This window comes from Citrus sinensis, chromosome 5 (genome assembly GCF_022201045.2).
Source record: "Citrus sinensis cultivar Valencia sweet orange chromosome 5, DVS_A1.0, whole genome shotgun sequence".
NCBI lineage: Eukaryota > Viridiplantae > Streptophyta > Magnoliopsida > Sapindales > Rutaceae > Citrus > Citrus sinensis.
In genome coordinates, this window is record NC_068560.1 from 197,666 (window position 1) to 218,590 (window position 20,925).

The window sequence follows — 20,925 nt, forward strand, 5'->3', positions numbered from 1 at the left end:
ATTAGAGAAATAGAGGATTTGTATTTTTGGATTCAGGGAACTCTCTTTTTTTCTTGTTCATTCATTTCCTTAAATACTCCTCCAAGAGAGCTACAGACAAAACATATTCACAGCACAAACTTTACAGCACAATATTTTCTTCAACAAACTTGACAGCACAATATTCTTTCTAACAAACTTGACAGCACAGCAAAGCATAATTGCAATAATAGTAAATAACAAATTCAGCATAATATCTTGAAGAGTATCTAAGTGCTGTAATCGGTTGCACCATCATTCCCGCACAAAATCTTGAAGCTTGAAGGGAATTTTAGGCTGTCTCTTAGGCCTAGCTTGAGCAATCGGCTGTGCAGTGGTTGTATCATTACCACCCTCATGGAAATGAGCCTTGTCCTCAAGGCTAATATGAGGAAAAGTGGCGTGGAAAGGTTCCCAATTCTCCCATGTAGCTTCATCAGGTGTCGTGTTAGACCACTGCACTAAGACTTGCTTGACCCTTTGCTTATTTGTCTTGATAGTTCGCTGGTCCAAAATGTATAGAGGTATGGAATAAGGTTCTGCAGTTGGTGGTGGGTGGGCGGGAATAACTTCAGCAGGGTTTGGACATAACTTGAGGATTGAAATGTGGAACACGGGATGGATACGAGATTCAGGTGGTAACAATAAGCGATATGCAACCTTTCCAACTCTTGCCGCTATTTGGTAAGGACCATAATACTTCTTGGCAAGCTTGTTACTTAGACGGTGAGCAAGAGAAGACTGTCGATAACGTGGAAGCTTAACATAAACCCAGTTACCAACCTCAAACTCCTTATCGCGACGATGACGATTTGCTTGGATGCGCATTCTTTCCTGTGCTCTCTGAAGGTTCAGCTTGACAGTAGCCAATAGAGCTTCTCTATCCAATAATGCAGAGTTTAAAGAATCAATAGGGGTGTCTTCGCCGGAATATCCTACAAGAGGTGGTGGGGGCCTGCCATAGACAACTTGGAATGGTGAAAATCCTGTCGAGCTGTGTGTACTGGTATTGTACCAATATTCGGCCCATGGTAAAGCTGCAGACCATCTATTTGGATAGTCTCCAGTAAATGCTCGCAAGTATGTCTCGAGACAACGGTTGACCACTTCGGTTTGCCCATCAGTTTGCGGGTGATAAGCAGTGCTAGGCCGTAACTCCGTTCCCTGCAATTTAAATAGTTCTCGCCAAAATTCACTAATGAACAGAGGATCACGATCAGTAACAATGGATCTAGGGAATCCATGAAGTCGAACGTACTCACGAACAAAATATTCAGCCAATTTCGGTGCAGTAACTCCCTCCGGCAAGGCACAAAAATGACTATACTTGGACAGTCTATCAACAATGACCCAAATAATTGTCTTACCGTTTGATTGTGGTAAAGAAGTAATGAAATCCATTGAAATGTCTTCCCAGACTCTGGATGGTATGGGCAGCGGTTGTAAAAGCCCCTTGGAACAAAAGTTTTCTGGTTTGGTTTGCTGACAAATTGAACATTCACGAACATGTTGCTGTACCTCTCGGCGCATTTGCGGCCAATAAAAATTTGCTGATAATCGAGCATAAGTCTTTTGTTCCCCAGAATGCCCGCCAATCACCGAGCCATGGAATAGGTTTAGAAGGCGTTTTCTGAGCTTCATACTGTTAGGAACAAAAATTCTACCCTGATGGTAAAGTAAGTCTTGTTGAATAGAAAAATTATTATCTGTGCAAACCCCTTTCTCAATTGACTGCAGAAGTTGTTGGGCCGTGTCGTCCAAAGCAAGGGCATCTCGAATTTCAGTTAGGAAAGTGCTAGTAGTGACTGAAATTGACATCAGATTACCTTGTGCTTCACTTGTCCATCGTGAAAGAGAATCGGGTCCACTATTTTCCACCCCGGCCTTATGCTCAATTGTAAATTCAAACCCTAACAGCTTTGTCAACCAAGTTTGCTGCTCTGGTGTCTGTATCGTTTGTGTAAGGAGTTGCTTAAGGCTTTTATGATCAGTGAATATGGTGAAAGGTCGGCCCAAGAGATATGGTCGCCATCGTCGAACTGCTGCTGTGATTGCATACATCTCACGACTATACGCAGATGCAGATTGAAGTCTTGGTGGCAACTTCTTACTGAAATAAGCTATTGGATGTCGATTTTGGGAGAGAATCGCACCCACAGCGAGGCCAGAGGCATCCGTTTCCACTGCAAAGACTTTGGAAAAATCTGGTAAGGCTAAGATAGGAACTTCAGTCAGAGCACGTTTGAGACGCTCAAAAGCTAAGTCAGCTGCTTCACCCCAGTCAAATCCGTCCTTCTTAAGCAAATCAGTTAATGGGCTTGTAATTTGGGCATACCCCTTTACAAAACGTCGGTAATATCCTGTGAGTCCCAGGAAACCCCTCACAGCAGCAATTGTTTTTGGTTTAGGCCAATTTAAGACAGCTTGAATTTTGGTGGGATCAACACTCACTCCTTGGGCTGAAACAAAATGGCCGAGATACTCTAGTTTAGCTTGGCCGAAACTGCACTTGGATAACTTAGCGTACAATTGGTTTTGATGGAGCAGCTGGAGAACAATTTTGAGATGGTAAAGGTGTTCCTCATGGGATCGGCTGTAAACAAGAATGTCGTCAAAAAAAACTAGAATAAACTTACGAAGATAAGGTTTGAAAATAGAGTTCATTGTGGCTTGAAATGTGGAGGGGGCATTGGACAGCCCAAAGGGCATTACGAGAAACTCGTAATGACCTTCATGTGTTCGAAATGCAGTTTTTGGAATGTCGGGTGGGTGGATTCGAATTTGGAAATACCCACTCCGTAAATCAATCTTTGAAAAGATGATGGCCCCATGTAATTCATCTAGTAATTCATCCACTGTAGGTATTGGAAATCGATCCTTGACAGTGATGGCATTTAGAGCTCTATAATCGACACAAAATCGCCATGTCCCATCTTTTTTGCGAACCAAGAGGACGGGTGAGGAGAATGGGCTGGTGGAAGGTTGTATAATTTGATCTTGAAGCATTTCTTGAACTTGCCTCTCGATTTCATTTTTTTGGTAATGTGGGTAGCGGTATGGTTTAACATTCACAGGAGTAGATTGTGGGAGAAGAGTGATTTTGTGGTTGAGGGGTCTATTAGGTGGAAGGCCTTTTGGGATGCTAAAAACAGCTGGATATTGGCTTAGTAGTGTTAGGAAATCTTGGTGAAGAGTAGAATCCATGGATTGGTGAATATTTTGGGTCGAAGGTGGACTGCCTGGTTCGAGTTCTAAACGGAAGTACTGAGCTATTGAGGTAGTCTGTTGTAGTCTTTTTAGTTGGTGGAAGGATATAGGAATGGGGTGGGGCCGAATGTTTTGAGCTCCTTCAAGTTTAATAGGCTGCCCTTTATATGTAAATTCCATAGTTAGGGCTTTGTGATCAGTGATAATTTTCCCCAACTTCTCCAGCCATTGTACTCCTAAAACAGCATCAGCTCCACAAAAATCTAGTATATGAAAGTCAGCTTTAAATTCAACACCCTGCATCTCGAATTTAACTTTCGAACAGTGACCCTCGCTACGAATCCGTTCCCCATTGCCGACAGCTACCAAAAACGTCATTGTCTTCTCGATAGCCAAATGAAGGAAGTGAGCCAACCGCGGGTGGAGGTAATTATGTGTACTCCCAGTGTCAATTAATACTGATAAAGGTTGATTGTTAATTTTAGCACTGAGTCTGAAGGTTTGGGGACCAGTTGTTCCAATCAAAGCATGAAAAGAAATTTCGGGGCTTGGATTTGCTGTTTCTTCGGTAGACACCGTATCCTCCACCAATATTTCTTCTTCTTGAAAACTTTCTGATGGTTCCTCTGTCAACAATAACAGAAAAGGGCGAGTGCGACAACGATGACCGGGCTTGAATCGTTCGTCGCAATTGAAGCACAAGCCTTGGGCACGACGGGTTTGCATTTCGGCAGTCGTGAGACGACGAATAGGAAGGGCTGTCTTTGGTGGGTTTGATGGGTTTGGTGGTGGGAGGGGTAAAAGTGGGGGCCGTGGGTCTGGCCGTATATTTGTTTCGTTGCGTGTAGGTATGGGTATTGGTGTATTGGATGATTTCCATGAAATGGGTTTTTGGTTATAGGACAGCAATTTATCTTCAATCAATTTGGCTAAAGCAATTGCATCAGGAAGGTTAGAAGGTTTGTGAATAGCTAACTCATTCTGAATGGTTGGTTTTAAACCTGAGATGAAGCAATCTAAAATGGCATCTGGGTGAAGGTTGGTGACTCTGTTGCAGATGTTTTCAAAGGCTGATTGGTAAGCCTCTACAGAGCTTGTTTGGGTAAGTTTGAATAAAGTGGCTCTGTGATTAATATAGGAGGAAGGGCCAAACCTGCTTTCAATAGCTCGGGTGAGAGCTGCCCAAGAAGATAATTGTTGATTCTTGTGCATCCATTGGAACCAAGAGAGTGCTTGGCCAGTCATATAGAAATTGGCGATGTCAATCCGCTGCTCCTCTGGGGTTTCATAGAAAGAAAAGTATTTTTCAGCTTGAAATATCCAATCTAAGGGGTTAGATCCATCAAATGTTGATAGATCACATCGTATAGATCTTGTGCTTTGTGTGGGTTGTAGTTGAGCTTGTATAGGTGGTGTGTTTTGTGGCGTAGGTGGTGCAGAGGCTGGTGGGTTTGTGGAGGACCCAATCTGAGAGGGTGCCATCATGGTAACTCTGGCAGCAAGCTCTGCTATAGAGTTTTGTAGTGCTTGCTGTGCACCTTGTAGGTTTTGTTGTGAACTTTGGTTAATCTGCTGCTGTTGTATTATGATTTGGCGTAGGTCTTCAAGGGATTTTTGGGTCGATTCTTTGAGTTGTGTAACCTGTTCTTCAAGGGCTCGATATCGTGTTTGCATACCCTCGTTTGCCATCTCTCAACGAAAGCACCAAATGGTAGGCTTGATTGTTAGCTGCAGCAAGTTCTGGGAATTTCGTTTCCACTTTAGAGGGTGGAGTCCTCCAGAAATAGAAGGGTAAAGAGTAGAGACTAGAGAAATTAGAGAAATAGAGGATTTGTATTTTTGGATTCAGGGAACTCCCTTTTTTTCTTGTTCATTCATTTCCTTAAATACTCCTCCAAGAGAGCTACAGACAAAACATATTCACAGCACAAACTTTACAGCACAATATTTTCTTCAACAAACTTGACAGCACAATATTCTTTCTAACAAACTTGACAGCACAGCAAAGCATAATTGCAATAATAGTAAATAACAAATTCAGCATAATATCTTGAAGAGTATCTAAGTGCTGTAATCGGTTGCACCATCATTCCCGCACAAAATCTTGAAGCTTGAAGGGAATTTTAGGCTGTCTCTTAGGCCTAGCTTGAGCAATCGGCTGTGCAGTGGTTGTATCAGAAGCTCATTCCTACTTGCTGCACCACTTTTACACCACAATCGATTCAGTTCGATTACGCCATGATGTCCAAAATCAAAGAAATCAACGACCGATTTCAAGATATTGTAACACAGAAAAACTTGCTAGATTTGAAAGAAAGTTCAGCTGGAGGGTCCAAAAAAGACAGGCAAAGACTACCCACAACCTCTTTGGTGAATGAAGCCAAGGTCTATGGCAGGGAAACAGAAAAGAAGGAAATTGTTGAATTGTTGTTGAAGGATGATTCAAGAAATGATGGTGGATTCTCTGTTATTCCTATTATAGGTATGGGCGGGCTGGGCAAAACCACTCTTGCTCAGCTTGTCTATAATGAAGATCGAGTGCAGGGTCATTTTGATCTCAAGGCATGGACTTGCGTCTCTGATGATTTTGATGTTTTCAGGCTTACAAAATCAATCCTAATTTCCATTGCTGCTGACGAGAATGTGGATAATCAGGACTTAAATTTGCTTCAAGAGAAATTGAAGAAACACCTGTTTGGAAAGAAGTTTTTGCTAGTTTTAGACGACGTTTGGAATGAGGATTACAATGATTGGGTTGACCTCAGCCTTCCATTTGAAGCTGGCGCACAGGGAAGTAAGATTGTTGTCACTACTTGCAATCAAGAGGTTGCAAAAATCATGAGGCCCGGATCAAGCTTATGAATTGAAAAACTTGTCAACTGAGGATTGTCTGTCCGTGTTTGCTCAGCACTCTTTGGGGACGAGAGATTTCAGTTCACATAAGTCATTGGAGGACATTGGCAAGAAGATAGTGATCAAATGCAAGCTTGCCCTTGGCAGCAAAAACACTGGGAGGACTTTTACGTGGAAAACATGACAGACGTGAGTGGGAAGATGTGCTCAGTAGCAAGATATGGGAATTACCACAAGAGAGATGTCGCATTATACCAGCCCTTGCAGTGAGCTATTATTATCTTCCTCCAACTTTGAAACCATGCTTTGCATACTGCTCATTGTTTCCAAAGGATTACGAATTTGAAGAGGAGGAGATAATTTTATTATGGTGTGCTTCGGGTTTCTTGGATCACGGAGAGAGTGGGAATCCTAGTGAAGATCTAGGTAGACAGTTCTTTCAAGAGCTACGTGCAAGATCTTTTTTCCAGCAATCAAGCAACAATAAATCACGATTAGTGATGCACGACCTCGTCAATGACCTTGCTCAATGGGCTGCTGGGGAAATGTACTTCAGAATGGAGTATATCTCAGAGGTTAACAAGCAACAAAGTTTTTCAAGAAATCTTCATCATCTATCGTACATTCGTGGAGATTACGATGGTGTTAAAAGGTTTGAGGACTTGTACGATATCCAACATTTGCGAACTCTTTTACCAGTAACGTTGTTAAGTAGCCGGCCTGGATACTTGGCTCGTAGCATTCTTCCTAGGTTGCTCAAACTCCAACGCTTGAGGGTCTTCTCTCTGCGTGGATATTTGATCTCCGAGGTGCCAGATTCAATTGGTGATTTGAGTTATTTAAGGTACCTCAACCTATCTGGAACTCAGATTAGAACTCTGCCTGAATCAGTCAACAAGCTTTACAATCTGCACACCCTTCTGTTGGAGGGCTGTCGAGAACTGAAGAAGAAGTGTGCAGACATGGGAAATCTCATCAAATTGCATCATCTCAATAATTCAAATACAGATTCATTGGAGGAAATGCCACTAGGAATTGGCAAGTTGACTTGTCTCCTGACGTTGTGTAATTTTGTTGTAGGAAAAGACAGTGGTTCTGGGTTGCGAGAGCTAAAGTTGTTGACGCATCTTTGTGGGACACTTAACATTTCAAAATTGGAGAACGTCAAATACGTTGGTGATGCCATGGAGGCTCAATTGGATGGAAAGAAGAACCTAAAAGTGTTAATGCTTGAATGGACACGCAGTACCAATGGTTTGTCTTCAAGGGAGGCACAAACTGAAAAGGGCGTGCTTGACATGCTAAAACCTCATAGAAGTTTGGAACAATTTTGCATCAGTGGCTTTGGAGGTAAAAAATTTCCAACTTGGTTAGGATATTCCTTATTCTCAAATTTAGTGACCCTAAAATTTCAAGATTGTAGCATGTGTACTTCCATGCCATCCGTCGGGCAACTACCCTCTCTAAAGCACCTTGAGGTACGTGGAATGAGTAGAGTAAAGAGATTGGGTTCAGAGTTCTATGGCAATGATTCCCCAATTCCTTTTCCATGCTTGGAGACTCTTCATTTTGCAGAGATGCAAGAATGGGAAGAGTGGATTCCTCATGGATGTAGTCAAGAAATTGAAGGCTTTCCGAAATTGAGAGAGCTTCATATTGTAAGATGTTCTAAACTGCAGGGAACATTGCCAACACATCTTACTTTATTGGATATACTTGTCGTTCAAAATTGTTAGGAATTGTTAGTTTCAGTTACAAGTCTTCCAGCTCTTTGCAAATTAAGAATTGATAGATGTAAAAAGGTTGTGTGGAGAAGCACAACTGATTGTGAGTCACAACTTTATAAAGATATTTCAAATCAAATGTTTCTTGGAGGGCCATTGAAGTTACAGTTACCAAAATTGGACGAATTGGATATCAGTATTATTATTGATGGGCTTTCATATATATGGCAGAATGAGACTCAACTACTACAAGACATTGCTACCCTCAAAAGGTTGAAGATTGAAAGGTGTCCCAAACTTCAATTCTTGGTGGCATAGGAAGAAGAAGATCAATGGCAGTTTGGGTTGTCATTCAGACTTGAGCATCTAGAATTGATAAATTGCCAAGACCTTGAGAAGCTACCAAAATCATTGCTCAGCCTTAGTTCTTTGACAGAGATGCGAATCCACAACTGCAGTTCCCTTGTTTCCTTTCCGGAGGCTGTTCTACCCTCCCAGTTGAGGGTAATTTCAATTTGGGATAGCGGTGCACTGAAATTCTTACCTGAGGCATGGATGCTTGACAACAATTCATCTCTTGAGATATTGGATATTAGACATTGCCATTTGTTGACATATATTGCTGGAGTTCAGCTTCCACCAAGCCTTAAGCAGCTGGAGATCTACAATTGCGATAATTTAAGGACTTTGACTGCGGAAGAGGGCATCCACAGCAGCAGGAGGCACACCTCTCTCCTTGAATGTCTAGAAATTCACAGTTGTCCATCTCTCACGTGTTTAATTTCAAAAAATGAATTACGTGCTGCACTTGACTACCTTGTAGTTGGCAATCTACCCCAGGCTCTTAAGTTCCTTAGTATTTGGCATTGTTCAAAGCTAGAGTCAATAGTAGAAAGGTTGGACAACAAGATATCTCTTGAAGTGATTGAGATTGTCTCTTGTGAAAATCTTAAAATGTTACCCCATGGTTTGCATAAGCTCTGGCACCTTCAAGAGATTGATATACAGGATTGTGAAAATCTTGTGTCCTTTCCTGAAGGAGGATTACTTTCTGCAAAACTGAAGAGGCTCGTGATATATGGGTGTAAGAAATTAGAGGCCTTACCCGAAGGGATGCACAATCTGAGCTCTCTTCAATATTTAACAATAGGAGGTGTTCCAAGCTTGTTATGTTTCACAGAGGATGGTTTGTTTCCGACCAACCTTCATTCACTTGAAATCGATGGTATGAAGATTTGGAAGTCATTGATGCAGCTGGGGGGATTTCACAGGTACACCTCTCTTCGACGACTTGCAATCAGTGGATGTGATGAGGATATGGTGTCATTTCCATTAGAGGACATCAGATTAGGAACCACGCTTCCTGCTTGTCTAACCCAACTTGAGATTTTCAATTTTCCAAATCTAGAAAGGTTATCTTCTTCAATTTGTGATCAAAACCTCACTTCATTGAAACTTACAAACTGTCCGAAGCTGAAATACTTTCCAGAAAAGGGCCTGCCTGCCTCACTTTTGCGATTAGAGATCAAGAAGTGTCCACTGATAGAAAAAATGTGCAGACAGGACATAGGACCATATTGGCACTTGTTAATCCACATACCTTGTGTCTTAATAGAATGTTCTTGTACTGTAAATTGATTTTGATTGCTAAACACATGAGGACGGGACTGGAATGTATTAATTCTTGGGTGTTGTGTATATCTTATAGCAGTCTCAGTTGAAATTTCATTTTCATCCTATGCAGAATAATGACACGTGGCATTGGCATGAACTCCATTGACCAAACGGGATTCTTGTCGGTCACTTTCAATCTGCCACAAGTCCTCGACGCTTCAACGTAAACACTCTCCTTATCGGACTTGATAAATGCAACCGCCGGTGCTCCTCCGCAAACCATCACCTCCGCATCAGGCAAGACAGCTGTCCCATTGCCGTCACTTCCTGCCGATAACTTTACCGGGAGCAAAATGGAAGAGCCGGTACTGGGATAATTCCGTTTGTCGAGAGCATATTTTTAATTTTATTCTAACAATTGGGATTTACATGAAATTAGAATGAAGTACAGTTTTTTTAGAGAGAGATTGGCTTTATAGAAAGTAAGAAATTGATACTAGGAGTTATAAAAGAAAAAAAATAAACAAATAAAATTTTTTAATTGAGGTTATTATTGAGATTTTATAAGATTTATAGAATAATTCTTTATATATTTGCTAGTTATTTTTAGTTGATTAAATTATTTTATTGAACAAGAAAAATAATTGAAAGAGTAGGGAATAAAAATAAAGAAAGCTTAATTCAATCCTTAAATTTGATTTCATAATTAAAAAATTAAATTTTATTAAATTTTTGTAATATTTTTGATAACATAATAAATTTAAAGTATTTAATTGATAATTTTCTTATGTCTTTTCTATGTTAAATTGAATTTCAACGGTAAAATAATAATTTTACTATAATCCTATTAATTTTCTAATAAACGCTAACGATTTCGTAGGTGAACGATACCTATTCTGAAATTAAGATGTATGAAGGATATAACTTATGATATTTTTTTATAATAAAATAATTTAAAATTAATTGGCCGGTAATTTTCTGCATTTTAAATTGAAAAAAGGAGTTAGGTGTCTGGTGATGGGGCTCCGGTTACGGTATCACTTTCATTGAAAATGAGGCTTCTTGGAATAAAGTAAACTACTGAATAAAAAGGCCAAAATTCAAGTTGAAGACACGTCTAGAATAAAGAAGAGTAAAGTGGAAGCCACGTCGCATTTTAGATGTAATAGGCTTTGAACCTTCTGTCGTCTTCTTCAACACAAAGTAAGCTTTTTCTTTTACTCGGCTGTTGAATTCATTCTGTCTCTTTCCTTGTCCAAGAAAAATAAAATAAAAAAAAATGTCAAATCATCGGAGAGGCAATTCTAGGGATGGCAATGGATTAAATCTGATCCAAAATTCACGTGACTTAAATCTAATTAGATCAGATTTGAATCGGTTTAAAATGGATTTGAATCAAATTTGGATATCGATGTGCGGATCAACGATGGATCTGGAACAGATCTGGATCTATCTTAATATCTAAATTCATATTCATATCCACTCATCTTTTAATTTTATTTTATTTTAAAAGTTTCTTAACAGAATTATAATGATAATAAATTTTATTCATAACATATTAGTAGTATTTACCATGCATTTAAACTCTTAAAACTTAAATGTTAGTTTTATAAATTTAAAGGTCAGTCAGCCTCAAAGCATGTACATGCAATATTCAAATTGCAAGTCAAGTAATATAATCTGGTAATTTATTTTATTATATTGGCCAAATAATTTTTAAGGAATATAGTTATTCATATATTTAGTCAAATATGGTCATAATAAAAATAATAAAGGACTGAATATAAATCATATTTAATTTATATATCATTATCTAATGTTTTAGGAATGAGGATATGTGCATCGTGGATATTAGAATGATAAATGAGACAATAGAATATTAGATTAATTTTACTCCTACAATTACTTCTGAATGCTATTTTATTATCTTTCTTATTTGTTGTTTTGGTATAATAAGTTACAATATTTATTATATTTTTGAGAAAAATTATATAATTTATTTGTTATCAATACATTTTACCCTTCAATTTTCAATCTAAAAAATTATTACTTTTTTATTATTGAATTTTAGAATTTATGACGGATCTAGAACATATTTAGATTTTTTTTTTTCGAATTTGAAGCAGATATAGATATTTATTTATTTTTTTGAATCTGGATATGCAGCGAAAAATATGAATTCATAACGGATCTGGAGCAGATACGAATCTTAATTTTTATTATAGATATGCAGCGAAAAATATGAATTCATAACGGATCTGGAGCAGATACGAATCTTGATTTTTATTATAGATTTAGATTTGGAGCAGAGTAGATCCAATCCATATCTACCCCATTGCCATCCCTAGCCAATTCTTACGGTGTCCGTTGACTTGCTGGTCAAGAAGATAGCTTCAGAGGGGATTCGGTTATTTGCACGCAAAGAGCAAATCCAGGCCGATCTATTGAAGTGGAAGAGGATGTTGGTGATGATCAAGGCGGTGCTTGATGATGCTGAGGAGAAGAAGAGGACTCATGGGTCTGTGAATATGTGGCTTGGCGAGCTTCAGAACTTGGCTTACGACGTTGAAGACTTGTTGAATGAGTTCCAAACTGAGGCTTTACGGAGGAAGTTGCTGCTTGGAAATGGAGAACCAGCTGCTGCTTATGATCAACCCAGCAGCAGTGGTACAAGAACAAGTAAGCTTCGGAAGCTCATTCCTTCTTGCTGCACCACTTTTACTCCACAATCGATTCGGTTCGATTACTCCTTTGATCTTTGATTCTGCAGAAAATCTGAATTTTCTTTTTCTAACCAAAAAAATTGACTTAAACGAAGTAGGAATGTTTAAAAGAAAATTACTTATTTAATCATCTTATTCAATACATGAATTTTCGTTAAACTTAAGATGAAATCTCTTGCCTTGGGATATGATTTAAAATTGTAGCATTATTTAGAGTTATCTTAATTTTGGATGATTAAATCATAAATTAGCACGGTAAGAAGTATCGTTATTGTTTCTAAATTAATTAGCACTGTCAGTAGTATCATTGTTTACTGTCATGTAGCTGTCATGGACATGTAATTAGTTGCTAAAACATATTTATAGCCTTTTTTTTCCTTTTTTTTTTTTGGCTTGCTTGTATATTGTAATGAGCAATGTCTCCACTAAAACATATTTATTTGTTAGTTGAACATCTAAAATCTAAAATTTTATTAATTTTAATTTTTTTTATAATTTATGTATAATTTTTAGATATTTATATATGAATAAAAAAATAAATTTATGTAACTTTTATTTGAATGAGAAAATATCTTAATAGAAAGTAAATATTATTTTTAAAAATATCTCTATTTAATATATTCATTTTTTTTAACTACAAAATTAATCTCTTTGTTCTTTTAACTTGTAAGGATACAAATGTCAAATATTTAAGATTTTTATTTATAAAAACAAATAAGATAATATTTATATTTAGATAATTAAAGAAATAAACATGTCATTTAAATATTTATATTCAAATTCAAACTTAAAATAAATAAATGTTACCTCAGTTTAAATCATTAAAAAAGAAATTACATCTTGTCACATGACAAGGAAATTACTAAAGAAGATAGCGGTCAAGACAGTCGTAGACGCAAGAGACTCTCCTCAGCAGTTAGCACGCCTCATCCAATTTATTAATTTCTCAGTCAAAGTACTTGATTGTGTAAAATGTTTCAAAACATGGAAAGCGATTTGTATTGCTTTTGAAAATAAGTGGAAATTTGAAAAAAGTCCAGCAATTTGTCCATTTTTCTGTATATTTGACGCAATATACTTCCAAATTAAACGTATCTTAATTATTGAACTTGAAACTTGAAATACATTTGTTCGTATGATTTTGCTGTAGAATTACTATAAAGAAAATTGATACTTTCATCTCTCTTATAAATTGTTAATGCCGATTGGGTTATTTATAAAATTTTAATGGTCATGGTGCTAAATTATTAACAAAAAGAGCAAACGATTATATTGCAAATGTGACAATTATAACACAAAAATTGACTAAATTTAATTTGCACATTTACAGTGAAACCTCTCTATAATGATATTTTATATAGGAATAACTTCAATATAGTCATGAAAAATTATGGTCCCAATTTGGGTTAGTTACAAAAATAAGAATAAACTATAAATTGTAATAAGTTATAATTTTCTCATATCCCGTCTTAAGAAACTTGTCTTCACATAATAATAATTATCTTTATATTGTAAAAATATATGCTATATTATATTGAAGGTTTAAGATGGAATAAAATATATTTTTAAAATTGTTTAGGACAATAATTTATATAATGAATAGTATCTATAAAATTTATATTGAGAGAAAAATATTAAAGAAAATATAAAACGTTTAGATATTTAAAATGACTTTACATATTCCACGCGCTACATAGATAAAAATATTAGTTTTTTAGACTTATATTTATATCTTTTATCAATGTCTATACATTGAATTTGACATATTTCTTTCATTGAACGTAATACATATTTTATCTCTATGTCACTTGCACTAAGAATAACTAAGTTAAAACATTAATTATTTTATTGAACAAGAAAATAATTGAAAGATTAGGGAATAAAAATAAAGAAAGCTAAATTTAATTCTTAAATTTGATTTCATAATTAAAAAGTTAAATTTTATTAAAGTTTTTAATATTTTTAATAACATAATAAATTTAAAGTGTCTGACTGGTAATTTTTTTTATGTTTTTCTATGTTATAAAATAATTAATTTACTATAATTTTATTAATTTTCTAACTGGATGCTAACGATTTGGGAGGTGAAGTGTAGGTATTGTGAAATTAAGATGTATAAAAGAATTATGATTTTTTTTATAATACAATAATTTAAAATTAATTGTCCTCTAATTTTCCGTATTTTAAATTGAAAAAAGGAGTCGGGTGTCTGGTAGTGGGGCCCTGGTTAGGCATCGCTTTTATTGAAGATGGAGGCTTATCGGAATAAAGTATAGAATAAAAAGGAAAATTAAAGTTGCAGACACGTCTAGAATAGATAAGAGTGGAGTGGAAGACACGTCGCATTTTAGATGTAATAGGTGTCGTCTTCTTCAACACAAAGTAAGCTTTTTCTTTTACTCGGCCGCTAAATTCATTCTGTTTCTTTCTTTGTCCCAAAAAAAAAAATGTCAATCATCGGAGAGGCAATCCTTACGGCGTCCGTTGATTTGCTGGTCAACAAGTTAGCTTCAGTGGGGATTCGGTTGTTTCCACGCCAAGATCAAATCCGGGCGGATCTAATGAAGTGGAAGACGATGCTTTTGAAGATCAAGGCGGTGCTTGATGATGCTGAGGAGAAGAGGACGACTGATTGGTCTGTGAAGTTGTGGCTTGGCGATCTTCAGAACTTGGCTTATGATGTTGAAGACTTGTTGGATGAGTTTCAAACTGAGGCTTTCCGGAGGAGGTTGCTGCTTGGAAATGGAGAACCAGCTGCCGCTCATGATCAACCCAGTAGCAGTCGTACAAGAACAAGTAAGGTTCGGAAGCTCATTCCTACTTGTTGCACCACTTTTACTCCACAATCGATCCAGTTCGATTATGCCTTGATGTCCAAAATCAAAGAGATCAACGACAGATTTCAAGATATTGTAACACAGAAAGACTCGCTGGGTTTGAACGTAAGTTCAGCTGGAGGGTCCAAAAAAGCCAGGAAAAGGCTAGAGACAACCCGTTTAGTGACTGAAGCCCAAGTATATGGCAGGGAAACAGAAAAGAAGGATGTTGTTGAACTGCTGTTGAGGGATGATTTAAGCAACGATGGTGGATTCTCTGTTATTCCTATTATAGGTATGGGCGGCCTGGGCAAAACCACTCTTGCTCAACTTGTCTACAATGATAAGCGAGTGCAGGATCATTTTGATCTCAAGGCATGGACTTGTGTCTCTGACGATTTCGACGTTAAGGGGCTAACAAAAACAATTCTAAGATCGGTTACCAAGCAGACTATTGATGACAGTGATTTAAATTTGCTTCAAGAGGAGCTGAAGAAGAAGTTATCTCAAAAGAAATTTTTGCTTGTTTTAGACGACGTTTGGAATGAGAATTACAATGATTGGGTTCGCCTCAGCCGTCCGTTTGAAGCTGGAGCACCGGGAAGTAAGATTATTGTCACAACTCGTAATCAAGAGGTTGCAGACATCATGGGAACTGCCTCAGCTTATCAATTAAAAAAGTTGTCAATTGATGATTGTCTAGCTGTAGTTGCTCAACATTCTTTGGGGTCAGATAAGTTATTGGAGGAAATTGGCAAGAAGATAGTGGCCAAATGCGATGGCTTGCCCTTGGCAGCGCAAACACTTGGAGGACTTTTACGTGGTAAATGTGACCGAAGTGATTGGGAAGATTTGCTCAGTTGCAAGATATGGAATTTACCAGAAGAGAGATGTGACATTATACCGGCGCTTAGAGTGAGCTACTATTATCTTTCGGCACCTTTGAAACAGTGCTTTGCATACTGCTCATTGTTTCCAAAGGATTATGAATTTGAAGAGGAGGAGATAATTTTATTATGGTGTGCTTCGGGTTTCTTGGATCATAAAGAGAGTGGGAATCCTAACGAAGATCTAGGTCGAAAGTTCTTTCAAGAGCTACGTGGAAGATCTTTTTTCCAGCAATCGAGCAACAATATATCACGATTTGTTATGCACGATCTTATCAACGACCTTGCCCGTTGGGCTGCAGGGGAGACATACTTCACACTGGAGTATACCTCGGAGGTTAACAAGCAACAATGTTTTTCTAGAAATCTTCGTCATCTGTCGTACATTCGTGGAGATTATGATGGCGTTCAAAGGTTTGAGAAATTGTATGATATCCAACATTTGCGAACTTTTTTACCAGTAATGTTGTCGAATAGTTTGCATGGATACTTGGCTCCTAGCATTCTTACTGAGTTGTTCAAACTCCAACGATTGAGGGTCTTCTCTCTGCGTGGATATCGCATCGATGAGCTACCGGATTCAATTGGTGATTTGAGGTATTTTAGGTACCTTAACCTGTCTGGAACTGAGATTAGAACTCTGCCTGAATCTGTCAACAAGCTTTACAATTTGCACAGTCTTTTGTTGGAAGATTGTGATCGGCTGAAGAAGTTGTGTGCAGACATGGGAAACCTCGCCAAATTGCATCATCTTAAGAATTCAAATACGAAGTCGTTGGAGGAAATGCCAGTAGGAATTGGTAGGTTGACTAGTCTTCAGACGTTGTGTAATTTTGTTGTGGGACAAGGCAGTGGTTCCGGGTTACGAGAGCTAAAGTTGTTGACGCACCTTCATGGGACACTTAAAATTTCAAAATTGGAGAATGTAAAATGCGTTGGTGATGCCATGGAGGCTCAAATGGATGGAAAGAAGAATCTGAAAGAATTATCGCTTAATTGGACTTGCAGTACCGATGGTTCATCTTCAAGGGAGGTAGAAACTGAAATGGGCGTGCTTGACATGCTAAAACCTCATACAAATCTGGAGCAATTTTGTATCAAAGGCTATGGAGGTATGAAATTTCCAACTTGGTTGGGAGATTCCTCGTTCTCAAATTTAGTGACCTTAAAATTTGAAAATTGTGGCATATGTACGGCCCTTCCGTCAGTCGGGCAACTACCCTCTTTAAAGCATCTTGCAGTAAGTGGAATGAGCAGAGTAAAGAGGTTGGGTTCAGAGTTCTATGGGAATGATTCTCCAATTCCTTTTCCATGCTTGGAGACTCTTCTTTTTGAAAACATGCAAGAATGGGAAGACTGGATTCCTCATGGATTCAGTCAGGGAGTTGAAGGGTTTCCTAAATTGAGAGAGCTTCAAATTTTAAGCTGTTCTAAGCTGCAAGGAACATTTCCAGAGCACCTTCCTGCATTGGAGAAGCTTGTTATTAAAGGATGTGAAGAATTGTCAGTTTTAGTTTCGAGTCTTCCAGCTCTTTGCAAATTACAGATTGGTGGATGTAAAAAGGTTGTGTGGAGAAGTGCAACTGATCATCTCGGCTCACAGAATTCAGTGGTTTGTAGAGATACATCAAATCAAGTGTTTCTTGCGGGGCCATTAAAGCTGCGACTGCCAAAATTGGAAGAATTAATTTTGTCGACAAAAGAGCAAACATATATATGGAAGAGTCATGACGGATTACTACAAGACATTTGCTCTCTCAAAAGATTGACGATTGACAGCTGTCCCACACTTCAATCCTTGGTGGCGGAGGAAGAGAAAGACCAGCAACAGCAGCTCTGCGAGTTGTCATGCAGACTTGAATACCTAGAATTGAATGAATGCAAAGGCCTTGTGAAGCTGCCACAATCATCGCTCAGCCTTAGTTCCTTGAGAGAGATAGAAATCTGCGGCTGCAGTTCCCTTGTTTCCTTTCCTGAGGTTGCTCTGCCTGCCAAGTTGAGGATAATATCAATTAACAGTTGTGATGCACTGAAATGGTTACCAGAGGCATGGATGTGCGACTTCAATTCATCTCTCGAGATCTTAAGTATTGAGTGTTGCCGTTCGTTGACATATATTGCTGGAGTCCAGCTACCACCAAGCCTTAAGAGGTTGTACATCGAGTTTTGCGATAATATAAGGACTTTGACAGTGGAAGAGGGCGTACAGAGAAGCAGCAGCAGCAGAAGGTGCACCTCATCTCTTCTTGAGGAGTTGGACATTAACAGTTGTCCATCTCTGACATGTATATTTTCGAAAAACGAGTTACCTGCCACGCTTGAGTCCCTTGAAGTTGGCAATCTACCTGAGTCTCTTAAGTCCCTTCGTGTTTGGGATTGTCCAAAGCTGGAGTCTATAGCAGAAAGGTTGGACAACAACACGTCTCTTGAAATAATCAGGATTGCTTATTGTGAAAATCTGAAAATTTTACCTAGTGGTTTACATAATCTCCGCCAGCTTCAAGAGATTGAGATACGGAGATGCGGAAATCTGGTGTCCTTTCCCAAAGGGGGATTGCCTGGTGCGAAACTCACGAGGCTGGAGATATCTGATTGTAACAGACTAGAGGCCTTACCCAAGGGATTGCACAATCTGAAGTCTCTTCAAGAATTAAGAATAGGAGTTGAGCTTCCAAGCCTTGAAGAAGATGGCCTTCCCACCAACCTTCATTCACTGGGGATTCGAGGTAATATGGAGATTTGGAAGTCAACGATTGAGCGGGGACGGGGATTTCACAGATTCTCCTCTCTGCAACATCTCACAATCGAAGGATGCGATGACGACATGGTGTCATTTCCACTAGAGGACAAAAGATTAGGGACCGCGCTTCCTCTTCCTGCCTCTCTAACAACTCTGTGGATTTACAATTTTCCAAATCTGGAACGCCTATCTTCTTCAATTGTTGATCTTCAAAACCTCACTGAATTGCGACTCTTGAATTGTCCCAAGCTCAAATACTTTCCGGAGAAGGGCCTGCCATCCTCACTTTTGCAATTAAGTATCTATCGCTGTCCGTTGATAGCAGAGAAGTGCAGAAAGGATGGAGGACAATATTGGGACTTGTTAACCCATATACCTCATGTTGAGTTCGGTGTCAGTGAGTTTTTATCTTGTAATCAGTTTTCGAATTTTTTATTAAATAATGGACTACGTTTTCCAAATAAAACTGGTAGAAATTAATGAATTAATTTCTTATTGAGTGTAAATGTGTAATTAATTTCTTGTTGAAACTTCATTTTTCTCTGAGTTATATTACTGCTGTCCCTGTACGGTAATATAACATTTCTTTTGATCAGACTTTGCCTTCGGCAAAATTTGTTTTGAAATTTTACCTGTTAGATACATAAATGCTCGAGTGTTCTTCATTAAATAAAATAGATGATTGGACATAATTAATATAAATGAAAATCAAATTATAATGGCTGAATTCGCTGGATTAGCATTATTTCGTCTGTGTATAATCTAACTTGTGAATTGTTGTTTGGTGATTATTTTAAAATATGAAAGATTTCTACATTTTGTGTGTGTGGGATTGTGATGAAATTAAAATTAAACAGTATGTTGGTGTTCTTCTTTTGTTGTATAACAATGATGCTAAAAAATACCAATTGATCAAGTGAATCCCACGACAAAGTTAATAAAATATCAAAAAGCAATCCAAGCAAAGCATTAGCCAGAAAAAAAAAAAAATAGCAAAAACAAAAAGCACACAAGCAAACACATTATATTTCTCTGATTAGCCTCATCCGCAACAGTGATATAATGTTCTTTTAATGGTGTTGTAAGGTAGTTTTCGATTGCTGGATTGTATTACAAAATTATTCATACTCTTTAAATTAATGCACTATAGGCGAGTTCTTGAATTAACTGGTTATGTGCCATTGCTATTAATATTTATAAATATAATTTATCAGTTATTGAATATTTAGATTCATCAAAACTGTTATAATTACAATACATCTTCATATTGACACATCAATATAACAGAAGCGGAATATCTTCATTATTGGAGTTTGATAATTTTTTTTTTCTTAAAATACAGAATATATGCCAAAGAAAACTCTTTTTATATTTTTATTAACAATGAACCAAGCGTATTAATTTCATTTAGTGCTGTAGGGGTAGGATTTATAAAAAGCACTTTAGTGTTGTTAAGACATACAAGCCATGCTCAAAAACCCATTAAAATACAGTAAACAGAACATCCAAAGAGAGAACATTCCACTACAAAGCCAAGTAAAGATGAGAAATAAATAGCACATCAAGCCAAGCAAACACTTGTATTTTAGATCAATTACGTTTGAGCCTTGGTGGCCTTAGTACCTTCACCGTAAGAAGTACCAGACTCTTCATCAATGTTAATAACATTAGGCTGCCTCTTCTTCTCCTCAGCTAGCTTTGGCACCGTGATCCTCAGAACCCCATTTTCCTGATGAGCCTTAACATGTTCCAAGTCAGCACTCATTGGCATCTTAAACTGCCTCCAAAACTTGCCACTTATTCTCTCAGCTCTGTGCCATTTCTCTCTTTGGACTCCCTCCTTATAATAATCATCACTCTTCCTCTCCCCACTCACTCTCAGTACCTTGTTCTCTTCAATCTCAATCTTCACATCATCTTTCTTCATCCCTGGAATGTCGAGTGTGATCACATGAGCTGTTGGTGTCTCCATCCAGTCTGCTGTCGCCAGGGCTAGAGTTTGATGATTGTCAGCTCTTTTTGGGATTTTTAGAGTGGTTTGTTCAAGAACCCCGAAAGGATTCCCTGTCATTAGGAACATCATGTCAAAGAAAGGTGATCATGTGTACGGCATCAGAGCATTTGCTTGTGATGCAATGATCATCAATGTTGCTGCCATAACAAGAAAAGGCATTATCATTGCAAGAATTCTTGATTTCGCCATCTGGGTAGCTAGCTAGCTAGCTTGTTGAGAGTGTTTGTTTTGAAACAAAGTGTTTGTTTTGAAACAAAGTGTTTGTTGACTTTCTGGTGAATGGAGGGAGGTGAAGTAGAGAGATATATAGGTTTAGATTGGATTATATC

General features: G+C 37.8%; 3 protein-coding genes across 4 annotated transcripts in view; 2 read left to right on the forward strand and 1 right to left on the reverse strand.

Moving 5' to 3' along the window:
- LOC102606924 (glutathione S-transferase zeta class-like) overlaps nucleotides 1-20,925 on the forward strand; it is a 102,845-nt gene that overhangs the window by 17,663 nt on the left and 64,257 nt on the right. The gene's annotated exons all lie outside the window — the stretch shown is intronic.
- LOC127902081 (putative disease resistance protein At3g14460) lies at nucleotides 8,090-9,859 on the forward strand. 2 transcript variants are annotated; one of them, XM_052440523.1, is made up of 2 exons: nucleotides 8,090-9,214; nucleotides 9,547-9,859. In XM_052440523.1, exons 1-2 carry the CDS (start codon nucleotides 8,241-8,243, stop codon nucleotides 9,641-9,643), a joined length of 1,071 nt encoding a protein of 356 aa, XP_052296483.1. In that variant the 5' UTR covers nucleotides 8,090-8,240; the 3' UTR covers nucleotides 9,644-9,859. The 2 variants fall into 2 exon arrangements, with proteins under 2 accessions (XP_052296483.1, XP_052296484.1); XM_052440524.1 differs by having other exon boundaries at nucleotides 8,090-9,073; nucleotides 9,547-9,855.
- Nucleotides 19,959-20,923, reverse strand: LOC127902083 (22.7 kDa class IV heat shock protein-like). Its single transcript, XM_052440528.1, has one exon. It carries the CDS (start codon nucleotides 20,663-20,665, stop codon nucleotides 20,177-20,179), a length of 489 nt encoding a protein of 162 aa, XP_052296488.1. The 5' UTR covers nucleotides 20,666-20,923; the 3' UTR covers nucleotides 19,959-20,176.

What these genes read in the sequence shown, in the direction of transcription:
- LOC127902081 (XM_052440523.1), top strand. Translation starts at nt 8,241, where the DNA reads ATGCGAATCCACAACTGCAGTTCCCTTGTTTCCTTTCCGGAGGCTGTT. An exon ending in AATTTTCCAAATCTAGAAAG is followed by an intron (nt 9,215 to 9,546) that starts GTTATCTTCTTC and finishes CATCCTATGCAG; the next exon opens with AATAATGACACGTGGCATTG.
- LOC127902083 (XM_052440528.1), bottom strand. Translation starts at nt 20,665, where the DNA reads ATGATGTTCCTAATGACAGGGAATCCTTTCGGGGTTCTTGAACAAACC.